The sequence below is a fragment of the Lepisosteus platostomus genome, chromosome 10 (assembly GCF_059453375.1).
Source record: "Lepisosteus platostomus isolate fLepPlt1 chromosome 10, fLepPlt1.hap1, whole genome shotgun sequence".
Taxonomy (NCBI): Eukaryota; Metazoa; Chordata; class Actinopteri; order Semionotiformes; family Lepisosteidae; genus Lepisosteus; species Lepisosteus platostomus.
This window is the reverse complement of record NC_142620.1, coordinates 51,609,225-51,620,853: the sequence shown is the minus strand read 5'-3', so window position 1 is coordinate 51,620,853 and position 11,629 is coordinate 51,609,225. Positions and strand designations below refer to the sequence as shown.

At 54.4% G+C, this 11,629-nt stretch overlaps 1 protein-coding gene across 1 annotated transcript in view; it reads right to left on the bottom strand.

Annotated features, from left to right (window-relative positions):
- Window positions 1-402: 402 nt before the first annotated feature.
- Window positions 403-11,629, bottom strand: part of LOC148653960 (MORC family CW-type zinc finger protein 4) — a 29,516-nt gene continuing 18,289 nt past the window's right edge. Inside the window, exons 9-17 of the mRNA XM_088597080.1 lie at window positions 11,370-11,473; window positions 8,675-8,851; window positions 7,776-7,904; window positions 7,207-7,284; window positions 6,874-6,913; window positions 5,132-5,280; window positions 4,034-4,631; window positions 2,710-3,002; window positions 403-1,965 (exon numbers count right to left, since the gene is read on the bottom strand). Coding sequence (XP_088453206.1) covers window positions 1,815-1,965; window positions 2,710-3,002; window positions 4,034-4,631; window positions 5,132-5,280; window positions 6,874-6,913; window positions 7,207-7,284; window positions 7,776-7,904; window positions 8,675-8,851; window positions 11,370-11,473 — 1,719 coding nt within the window. The 3' untranslated portion in view covers window positions 403-1,814. The remainder of the gene's footprint in view (window positions 1,966-2,709; window positions 3,003-4,033; window positions 4,632-5,131; window positions 5,281-6,873; window positions 6,914-7,206; window positions 7,285-7,775; window positions 7,905-8,674; window positions 8,852-11,369; window positions 11,474-11,629) is intronic.

The window sequence follows — 11,629 nt, the reverse complement described above, 5'->3', positions numbered from 1 at the left end:
AACTCTTTGACCGCGGAACAGAAAGACCACAAACACACACGCAGCAGGGGGAGTACAGTTCAGGTCCTCCTCTCTCGGTTAATATTTACAGCCACGGCTCCCTGTTACCACGTTATCTGCTGCACCTCAAGGACTGGATGTGGGCTCTCGCCCAAAGCGCGCACACAGACAGCCGCAGCGCTGCGTGTGACCCGAGCCAACGCAGGGCGCGCAGCCATGGCAGTCTCCACCAGGGGGCGACGGAGAGCCAGACCGCCAAGCCGAAAGCGGGCAAAGCAAGACGCCACTCCGTGTTGGACAGAAGAAGAAAGCATTAAGCTGACGGACACGTGTGGGTTATGGCGGTGCATTGCTCCCCCGACACAACCCAACACTCACGGACAGGACAGACACGACAACAGCTTGTAACATGTTCCCTGTTTTATATGTATCGTTAAAAAAGGAAACTTCCCTTACAGTAACAATACATATTTTTTCTCCCCACACACAGTAGTACAAATGACATATCTAGTATAAAAAAATGACAATAAATAAAACACGTAAGAATCGGTATTCTACAGTGAAATCCAGAATTTTGTCAGAGTTTACTTGGCGCGTGGGGTGTATCACTCTATACTCTGAGCCCAGATGTTGGGTCACGGATACTTCATAAAAGGTTAGATTCGCGATCTTACATTTACCTGCATCTTACGAATGTCTCTTGATGGCCCATAACAGGCTGCTGGAGATTGAAATCCTACATAAAATCGAATTACTCATATATATATACATATAGAAAAAAAATACGTCAGCGATGTGTGAGAAAATCAAAACGCGAGGAGACGTAATAGACAAACTACCGGCTAAACTCAAAACGCAATTTCCACCCAACTACTTTTTTTTTTACCAAAAAAAAAGAAGAAGAAGAAAAGAAAAATGTGACAAAAATCACAAAGACCTTTTCGAGGAAAAACCCGCCTTCCAGGTATTAAGGACTGTTATAGTTCTGGTTCTTCGAAAAACTCAATAGTTTAGACAGTCTTAGAGTTAGTTATTTGCTTTTGCGTATGTCTTTTTCATGAATGCCAGAGGTACTCGAAATGTTGTTAAAAGAAAAACGTTTTTTTTTTAAAAAACTGTGTGCTGAGTTTTATTTTTTACAGGAAACGCATGCCTGTTGAAACTAAATTTTATAAATAATTGAGAAATATTAAAGCAAGGAAAATATGATACGTGTAAAATATACAATTTGATCACATAATTGCTTAATTACCTCTGGTAGTTAAATGCTTTTTTCTGCTACGTTTTTTTTTCAATTGTACATGATTCTGATCCTCTTGTATTTGTATCTGTAAATCCTATATGTTTAATAAAAATAAAAAAAACCCCGGTGTGAGGGCCGCCCCCTGCTGGCCGGAGGCGGTATACAAGTAAAGGCACAGACCGCAAACCTGCCGAGAGAGGGAATCTGCTCTCAGAGCGCCTCCCAAACAGGGGAGTGTCACTTATCCTATCTCATCTCCAGAGGCACGCACAGAGGAGCCACAGCTAATGACTCCGGTTAACCTTTAGAAATTGGCTTTTTTTTTGAGAAAGCCACTGGACGCTGCCTTCTGATGTGTTTGGGCCGAAGACCTGTTCCAACTGAATCCAAGAGCAAAAAGAGACAAACACAAGTCACAAACTCAACGACAGGAGGAAGAGACAGCTAAGCAAACCAACTGCATCCTTGCTCTAGTTGCACCCGAGGCACACAGGCGGCTAACGAGTTTCTGCAGAGTCTCTCGAGTGTGTGCGTGTGCGTGTGTTGGGGGGGGGGGGGGACTTGGGGAGAATCAGATCTTGTTGGCCTCGATGACCTGCTCCAGGATGTTGTCCACGTCCCCAGTGTCCAGGCTGATGCCCTGCAGGTCCAGGTGGGGCAGCACGGAGGTCAGCAGGTTGACCACGTTCTGCCGGAGGTCGCGCAGGCGCACCATGGCGACGCTGGGGGGGGGGGCACAGACAGAGGGAGAGGGGTGAAGAGGGGCAGTACGAGAACGGTACCTGCAGCACCTCGGGCAGGGCAGGGAGGGGTTTACCTGTCTGTAGGCTGGGCTGTGAGGGGGTCACCTGTCTCTGGGAGTGGTAGTGCGGGGTCACCCGTTACTGGGCAGGGCAGGGCAGTAAGGTGGGACAACTGTCTCTGGGCAGGGCAGGGAGGTGGGTCACCTGTTACTGGGCGGGGCAGAGAGGGAGTTACCTGTCTCTGGGCAGGGCAGTAAGGTGGATCAGCTGTTACTGGGCAGGGCAGTGAGGGAGTTACCTGTCTCTGGGGCAGGGAGGTGGGTCAGCTGTTACTGGGCAGGGCAGGGAGGGGCTTACCTGTTTCTAGGCAGGTAAGGGAGGTGGATCAGCTGTTACTGGGCAGGGCAGGGAGGGGCTTACCTGTTTCTAGGCAGGTAAGGGAGGTGGATCAGCTGTTACTGGGCAGGGCAGGGAGGGGCTTACCTGTTTCTAGGCAGGTAAGGGAGGTGGATCAGCTGTTACTGGGCAGGGCAGGGAGGGGCTTACCTGTTTCTAGGCAGGTAAGGGAGGTGGGATCAGCTGTTACTGGGCAGGGCAGGGAGGGAGTTACCTGTCTCTGGGGCAGGGAGGTGGGTCACCTGTTACTGGGCAGAGCAGGGAGGGGGTTACCTGTCTCTGGGCAGGGCGAGGGCTCCCTCTCTAGGTGTTGTAGAGGGGAAGTACCTGTCTGATGCAGTCTGGGACGTGCTGGTGCTCTGTTCCCTTGTCTCCCTGCACCTCTGGAGGCGCAGCTCGGCTTGCCTCAGCCGGTTCTCCAGTTCTCTCTTCTCTAGCTGCAAGCGATCCACACTGGCCCGCAGTTGTTCCAGCTCGTGGTACTGGTAGCTCGTGTACTTTTTGCCCCAGTAGATGTCCTCACCAGCCCGTGAGGGGGGGCTGCGTAGCAAAACGACTTCCTGTTGGCTCTTCTCAATCTCCTCCTGCAGCCGGGCCCGTTCCTGCTCCAGCTCCATCACCTGAAGGACGCCGTATGTTGTCAAGACTCCGGTAACAACAGACCACTAACACAGACAGCAGTGTGCGCCGCCGACGACTGCCCCACCGTGTGCGCCACTAACTTCCTGATCGTGTGCGCTGTTGACGACTGCCCCACCGTGTGCGCCACTAACTTCCTGATCGTGTGCGCTGTTGACGACTGCCCCACCGTGTGCGCCACTAACTTCCTGATTGTGTGCGGTGTTGACGACTGCCCCACCGTGTGCGCCACTAACTTCCTGATCGTGTGCGCTGTTGACGACTGCCCCACCGTGTGTGGCACTAACTTCCTGACCGTGTGCGCTGTTGATGACTGCCCAACCATGTGTGGCACTAACTTCCTGATCGTGTGCGCCATTGACGACAGCCCCACCGTGTGCGCCACTAACTTCCTGATCGTGTGCGCTGTTGACGACTGCCCCACCGTGTGCGCCACTAACTTCCTGATCGTGTGCGCTGTTGACGACTGCCCCACCGTGTGCGCCACTAACTTCCTGATCGTGTGCGCTGTTGACGACTGCCCCACCGTGTGCGCCACTAACTTCCTGATCGTGTGCGCTGTTGACGACTGCCCCACCGTGTGTGGCACTAACTTCCTGACCGTGTGCGCTGTTGATGACTGCCCAACCATGTGTGGCACTAACTTCCTGATCGTGTGCGCTGTTGACGACTGCCCAACCATGTGAGCCACTAACTTCCTGATCGTGTGCGCCATTGACGACAGCCCCACCGTGTGCGCCACTAACTTCCTGATCGTGTGCGCCGCAGAAGACTGCCCAACCATGTGTGGCCCTAACTTCCTGACCGTGTGTGGCACTAACTTCCTGACCGTGTGTGGCACTAACTTCCTGACCGTGTGCGCCGCTGACGACACCCATCCGTGTGCGTCGTTGAGGACAGCCAGTCTTACGAGTTTCTGTAATCGTGGCTTATTCCTTTAGAATGAAAAGGAGGGTGAAGCTGTCAACTGTGCCAACGCTGCTGCTGTCCGCGGTGCTGAGCCGACTCTTACCTTGAATTTGTACTTGTCCCTCTCCGTGGATATTCTTACGAGCTTCTCCGCTGCCTCCGAGAGCCCCTGGCTCAGCAGCTCTCTTTCCTGGCTGAGCTGTTGGCACAGCTCTGCTGTCTGATCCGTACTGGGGTGACCCTCTTCCCTTAAGGGGCTTCGGGGCAGAGGGGGCGTCCCCAGGATCCTACGCAGCCTGTCGGCCTCCTTCTCAAGCTGCGCCACCCTCTGGCAGAGAGTCACCCTATCCATGGACTCCGGGTTTTCCTCTGGGATCAGGGCAGCCTTACAGGCCTCCTTCTTTCTCAGAGGGAGCGCCATGCCCGTTGGCGAGGACTGCGGTTCCAGGGACCTCCCTCCGGGGGGCGCCTTGCCGTGCTCCTGTTTGACCGCGACTGTGTTGGGAGAGGTGCCCCGCTCCTCCACAGGCACGGTCTCTTCCTCCCTGCTCTCCCGGAGCCCCCCTCTCTTCCTCCCCCCGTCCTCCTCGCTCTCCTGCTTGGCTCCGCCGCGGGGGGGCCGGACCTCGCCCTCCAGCCCGGAACACAGCTTCTTCTCCGGGCTGCTTTCCTTCCACCCCGGCCCCGGCTTCCTCTTGTTGCTGCGCACAGACAGGAACAGGCAGGACAACGGCGATGAGGCGGCTGGCTATGACACAGGAAGACACAGCTACAGCGCAGAGCGCTCGGAAAGACTAGCTGATAAACTGGCCAGGAGGTGTCCTATGATTCTGTGGACCGGGATGGATTCCACCAGATTTTTCTAAAAGATGTTACCAAAGTGTTTACCGCCTGAAAAAAACAAAAATCAAACTGTAAAAGAAAAATGACAAAAACCACCATTTTCCCAAAGGTACATTGCTGAAATCTGCACTCGTAGAGCAGAGCTGAAGAGTGCAAGTGGGGGGAGTTTAAGCTGTGGGTGTCTCGTGTTCTAGTTGCAACATCGGCTGCGTTTGTGCAGTCGGGCGATAATGCCCGTTTTAATTGAAAACAATGTTGCAGGTGTGAGGGGATCAATCCAGTACACCAGGGCAGGCTTGAAAGATTCCTCCCGTCTCTAGCTGGGAAGGGCGCCCCTGTTGGGCAGTGCCGCTCAGACCTGCAGGCTGCCATGTGGTCCTCCTCGCCACTGCGGGTGCTATAGTCAAGCGCCACCTCGTCCTCCAGCTCCATTTCCTCCTGCTTGCCCAAGGAGTGATTGGCTGGCTCAGACAGGCCCCTGGCCAGGCCTGGCCGGTTCTTCCCCTCCTGAAACGGCAAACAAACGCGCGCTTCAGAGCTCAGCTCCTCGGCCCCCCCCCAACCCCCCCCAGCCGTCCAGCAGTCCGATGACCTGGTCTGTGTTTGAAACGCTCAGGTGTTAAACAAACACCAAGAACAGTGGGACGCATTCACGGAAAATACAGTAAAAGCAGTATAAATATAAAGCTTCTCTCCCTGTCTGTGTGTCTGTGTCTCCATGGAGAAAAGCTGGGGTATGCGAAAAGACGAATTCCTAATGCAAGAAATTGTATAGGGCTAATAAAGAAACATTATCATTATTATTATTATTATTATTAATAATAATATTCCAAAGTCTTACTTCTATTGAATGCAGTTCTAGTATACGGTAAATGTTAAAGAATCAGCATAAAACCAGATGTTATTTTATATTAGTACCATGAGACAGTGGATAGAAAGCACATATTCTTTAACTGAGGTCAACGATAGGGTAAGTGTTACTTGTTAGAATGTGGTTGATTAAATTCTACAACTAAAGAGGAATTCTCAAGATGAGAACTGTAGGGATACAAGGTTATGTATGCTTGAGAATGATGAACTTGATGATAGCTATGATAGGGGAAGGGCTGACTGGGGTGAAATAATTAGTGGTGTGCCACAGGGCCCTGAACTAGGACCACCGATCTTCCCCATTTCTGCTCAGTCTATGTGCAAAAACAAAACCAAGAGTAGAGTAGTTATTTCTTAAACTTGTTACACTTGGAATAATAATTCCTTGCTATGCAGTGCTTAGTTGTGTCAGACCGTGCAAGCCCAAAGTGGAATTTTACCATAACATTAGGAGTTGACAAACGTTTGCATCCTATCCACTAGCAGGCTAAAGCACCACTTCCTAAAATGTGCTTTCTGCAATGTGAATACCATAGGTATTCAGAGAAAACATTTCATGCCAGACATATTTCTCCTAAAATATTTAATACGTGTGTATCAAGAATACTAAGGTTGTCTGAAAAGCAGTTAAACTGCAGGCATAACAATATTGCATTCATAATAGCATAGTTAATACATGACTCATGCTGAGCCTTAGATTCATGAGGCACAAGCTGTGTCCAGAGAACTCATGTGGTTATACATTGGAGGGGTAAGGTGTGGACTGGGGGTTAATTTTATGGGTGGACAATCTTTTTTAACAAAATTATCCTTCCTATATTTATATACTAGAAGGACACTAATCATCCTTATTTGGACTATTACACTGATACTTTGTTGTGGGTTAGTACTTTAATTTTTACACTTAATTAGGGGGTTGCTGATCATCCTGCTGCTAGAAGGAAAGTTGCTCATTCAGATGATTAGCTGTTCGTCCCTCTATATTGTTTTTGTCCTTTGGACAATAGTTTCAGTTTCAGTGGTCAATCCCAGGATAGGAACACCCAGCTTATTCTGCAGTTTGGCACATGGTCAAGTTCTTGTTTTATTTTAGCCCAGAACTCTGTTAACAGTGAGCATGTCCAAAATCTGTGCAAGTGTTCCAGGGTCATTTCTGTGTTTCAAACTGGTAGGAGAGATCCAATCAATGCAGAGAGTCTGTGTGTGGATGACTTTCGAGTATCTACCCACCTCCAGTGATCTGCTGCGCTTGCGATCCCAGGCGGGGTCTCTGTAAATAGACACACGGGGATCACCCACAGGCCTGCACATGTTCCCTCCCCCCAGTTGACACATACTGTCCCTGCCCTCCTCCGCCAGTCGTGGCTGCAGAAATAACCCCACTGCAACTGAATTCACACTTCCCACAGTGCACAATCACCACAATGTGAAACCGCAGCTCACAGGAACCAGCAGGTGCACAGGCGAGCTCACACATACACTGGGTAAGGCTTGGGAGAAGTGCTTTAAGAGATGGCCAGGCAGACAGACAGACAGACAGAGAGAGAGAGAGAGAAACTGTACTGTTTTTTGTAGGTTTTCTCGTAGCTGGGCATCAGCTCATCCTCACTCTCTTCGGGGTCCTCTGGGACAGAGCAGCTCCTGCACGGCAACACACATCTGTTTTATCTCCTCTCATTTGCCGGTCAGGATACAGCTGCATCGCACTGATGAGCCCTAATGAGGGCAGCACAGCTATCCCCAGCTGCACATCTTGATTTCATGTCCACACAGCATAATTAGAAGTCTCTTTAGACAAGCTACTGTGTGTGACACAGTCATAGCGAATTAATATCATCTTCTCTATCCATCTATTCCTTTTCTCTTTTTTTCCCCCCTTAATCAGCTTCTCCTAACTTAAATCAAGTCTCAGGTTAAGCCTTAAAGGGGGTCAATAGCAGTGCTGGTGACAGTTAACAGTTCAAGCCTATACAATCCCATGCACTTCTGTAATATCCTGCGTCTCCCAGCAGCAAACCTGTACCACACCCCAGACTGGGGCACTGGGTCTGGCACCCTCCTCCAGCAGCGGGCAGCCAGTCCAGACACCTCACCCACCGTCACACCTGCGTGTTCCCGGCCAGCACACTCACCGTGACCTGGGGTCAGGGTGCAGGGCACAGTGCCACTTCTCGGGTAACGTCTCAGGCTGCACCCAGGAGGGTAGCTTCCTCCACTTCAGACACTCTTCACATTGCACCCAGGGCTCTTCCGGGTAACACCTGTGTGCAGGCACACGCGTGTGGTTAGACACGGATGTGTTCGCATCAGGCACCTGCCTCGAGTCACAATAACGCACGCACGCACGGCAAGACCAGTACATACTCTCCCACAGGCAGACGCACAACCCACAACCACCCTGAACCTCCCGTCCAGCTCGGAAGTCCCACATGCCCCCCCCCCACCAACCTGCACGGCTTCCTGCTGCTGAGGTTTCTGCACAGCATGCCTGCCCCCTCCCCCCCACCCCCACCCCCACCGTTTACTGTTGCTGGCTGTTTGAGAGCCTCTCAAGGCTGCTGGTCACCACAACCACAACACTCTGAATACAACCCCTCCGCCCAACCTGTCCACAATGCTCTGCACAGGGCGCGAGAGAGCCACACTGCACAATGTTGTTCCGCTCCAACAGCACCGTCCCACACGCAGAGAAAAACCCCTAGGACGTGCCGTATCATGTCTTTTAACCACGTTCTAACTAACCTTCCATTTTGCGAGCCTCCATCGAGGCCTAATGAGGTCACACGATATTAAATATATGCTGCATAGTGTCTGTCCTTTTGTTGGTCCTGGATGCATGGCGAGCAGAGCAGGCCCTATTCTCCCGACATGTTGACATGTTTTCCACTTCGTCTCCAAGGTTCTGTGAAGGCTGGCTTTATCAACAGAACGGTACAAAGGCAATCAGAACTTCAAGGCCAGTCTGACGGAGCCGGCGCCTGGAGCTCTGATGGTACTCTCCTCTGACTGTCTCCCTCTCTCAGCCACTCACTCGCTTTCATCCTGCTCTCCTTCCACCTCCTCCTCCTCCTCCTCCTCCTCCTCTTCCTCTCTCTCCTGCTGCTCCTTCTCTCGCTGCGCTCGGGCCAACGCCTTCTGCTTGGCTTTCTTCTCTTTCTTCTCTCTCCAGTAGTCATTCAGCTTCAGGCCCAGAGCAGCCAGAGTCAGCCTGCAGGGGGAAGCAGAGAGCGCTCACTGGGGGGGCAGAGTCAGCCTGCAGGGGGAAGCAGAGAGCGCTCACTGGGGGGGCCAGAGTCAGCCTGCAGGGGGAAGCAGAGAGCGCTCACTGGGGGGGCAGAGTCAGCCTGCAGGGGGAAGCAGAGAGCGCTCACTGGGGGGGCCAGAGTCAGCCTGCAGGGGGAAGCAGAGAGCGCTCACTGGGGGGGCAGAGTCAGACTGCAGGGGGAAGCAGAGAGCGCTCACTGGGGAGGCCAGAGTCAGCCTGCAGGAGGAAGCAGAGAGCGCTCACTGGGGGGGCCAGAGTCAGCCTGCAGGGGGAAGCAGAGAGCGCTCACTGGGGAGGCCAGAGTCAGCCTGCAGGGGGAAGCAGAGAGCGCTCACTGGGGGGGCAGAGTCAGACTGCAGGGGGAAGCAGAGAGCGCTCACTGGGGAGGCCAGAGTCAGCCTGCAGGAGGAAGCAGAGAGCGCTCACTGGGGGGGCCAGAGTCAGCCTGCAGGGGGAAGCAGAGAGCGCTCACTGGGGAGGCCAGAGTCAGCCTGCAGGGGGAAGCAGAGAGCGCTCACTGGGGGGGGGGGCAGAGTCAGACTGCAGGGGGAAGCAGAGAGCACTCACTGGGGGGGGGGGCAGAGTCAGACTGCAGGGGGAAGCAGAGAGCGCTCACTGGGGGGGCCAGAGTCAGCCTGCAGGGGGAAGCAGAGAGCGCTCACTGGGGGGGCCAGAGTCAGCCTGCAGGGGGAAGCAGAGAGCGCTCACTGGGGAGGCCAGAGTCAGCCTGCAGGGGGAAGCAGAGAGCGCTCACTGGGGGGGCCAGAGTCAGCCTGCAGGGGGAAGCAGAGAGCGCTCACTGGGGGGGCCAGAGTCAGCCTGCAGGGGGAAGCAGAGAGCGCTCACTGGGGAGGCCAGAGTCAGCCTGCAGGGGGAAGCAGAGAGCGCTCACTGGGGAGGCCAGAGTCAGCCTGCAGGGGGAAGCAGAGAGCGCTCACTGGGGAGGCCAGAGTCAGCCTGCAGGGGGAAGCAGAGAGCGCTCACTGGGGAGGCCAGAGTCAGCCTGCAGGGGGAAGCAGAGAGCGCTCACTGGGGGGGCAGAGTCAGCCTGCAGGGGGAAGCAGAGAGCGCTCACTGGGGGGGCCAGAGTCAGCCTGCAGGGGGAAGCAGAGAGCGCTCACTGGGGAGGCCAGAGTCAGCCTGCAGGGGGAAGCAGAGAGCGCTCACTGGGGGAGGCCAGAGTCAGGCTGCAGGGGGAAGCAGAGAGCGCTCACTGGGGAGGCCAGAGTCAGCCTGCAGGGGGAAGCAGAGAGCGCTCACTGGGGAGGCCAGAGTCAGACTGCAGGGGGAAGCAGAGAGCGCTCACTGGGGAGGCCAGAGTCAGCCTGCAGGGGGAAGCAGAGAGCGCTCACTGGGGGGGCCAGAGTCAGCCTGCAGGGGGAAGCAGAGAGCGCTCACTGGGGGGGCCAGAGTCAGCCTGCAGGGGGAAGCAGAGAGCGCTCACTGGGGGGGCAGAGTCAGCCTGCAGGGGGAAGCAGAGAGCGCTCACTGGGGGGGCAGAGTCAGCCTGCAGGGGGAAGCAGAGAGCGCTCACTGGGGGGGGGGGGCAGAGTCAGCCTGCAGGGGGAAGCAGAGAGCGCTCACTGGGGAGGCCAGAGTCAGCCTGCAGGAGGAAGCAGAGAGCGCTCACTGGGGGAGGGGGCAGAGTCAGACTGCAGGGGGAAGCAGAGAGCGCTCACTGGGGGGGCCAGAGCCAGCCTGCAGGGGGAAGCAGAGAGCGCTCACTGGGGAGGCCAGAGTCAGCCTGCAGGGGGAAGCAGAGAGCGCTCACTGGGGGGGGGGGGCAGAGTCAGCCTGCAGGGGGAAGCAGAGAGCGCTCACTGGGGGGGGGGGCCAGAGTCAGCCTGCAGGGGGAAGCAGAGAGCGCTCACTGGGGGAGGCCAGAGTCAGCCTGCAGGGGGAAGCAGAGAGCGCTCACTGGGGGAGGCCAGAGTCAGCCTGCAGGGGGAAGCAGAGAGCGCTCACTGGGGGAGGCCAGAGTCAGCCTGCAGGGGGAAGCAGAGAGCGCTCACTGGGGAGGCCAGAGTCAGCCTGCAGGGGGAAGCAGAGAGCGCTCACTGGGGGGGCCAGAGTCAGACTGACCCACACTCATCACATTTTACTTTGTCAACTGCACGACAGCTTTAAATTGACAAGCTTTAAAAGAGGTAACCGTTAAAAAAATATACGCTTTGCCATAAATTGAAAAGGAGAGGATTCCTCAGAAAAAAAATTGTCCACTCCTTGTGAAGATCATGTTATCATTACTACGTGACTGAATAATCCAAGGAGTTCTACTACGTTTAGAAAAGTCCAATATCTTATATCGTGCACGCTTGGAAATCCCTGTGCTTCACAGAACTGCTGTATTGCAAAGAGTAAGACCAAGAGCAGTGGCTGGCACTGTCAAGTGCAGTTGCTTACTTGGAACGAACTGCATCACACACACACTGACCGCCATGCTGGGCTGCCCCCACGCTACCTGTACTCCTTGGTGTACTCAAAGTCCTGCTTGTTGTGCGCTGGCTTCAGGAAGTTGCACTCAATGACCCCGATGACCCCGACCCCTGACCCTCGGCTGGTGGACTGCAGGGGACAGACAGGGGACAGGCAGAGCCAGGATCAGAACGGAAAAGAGCACAGCGCCCCCCCTACTGATGGGTGAAAGGGGGAAGCGGACTCCAGAGGCACTTATTTATCTGGAGAAAATAAAACTGATTTAATCTGAACTGAAGGATCATT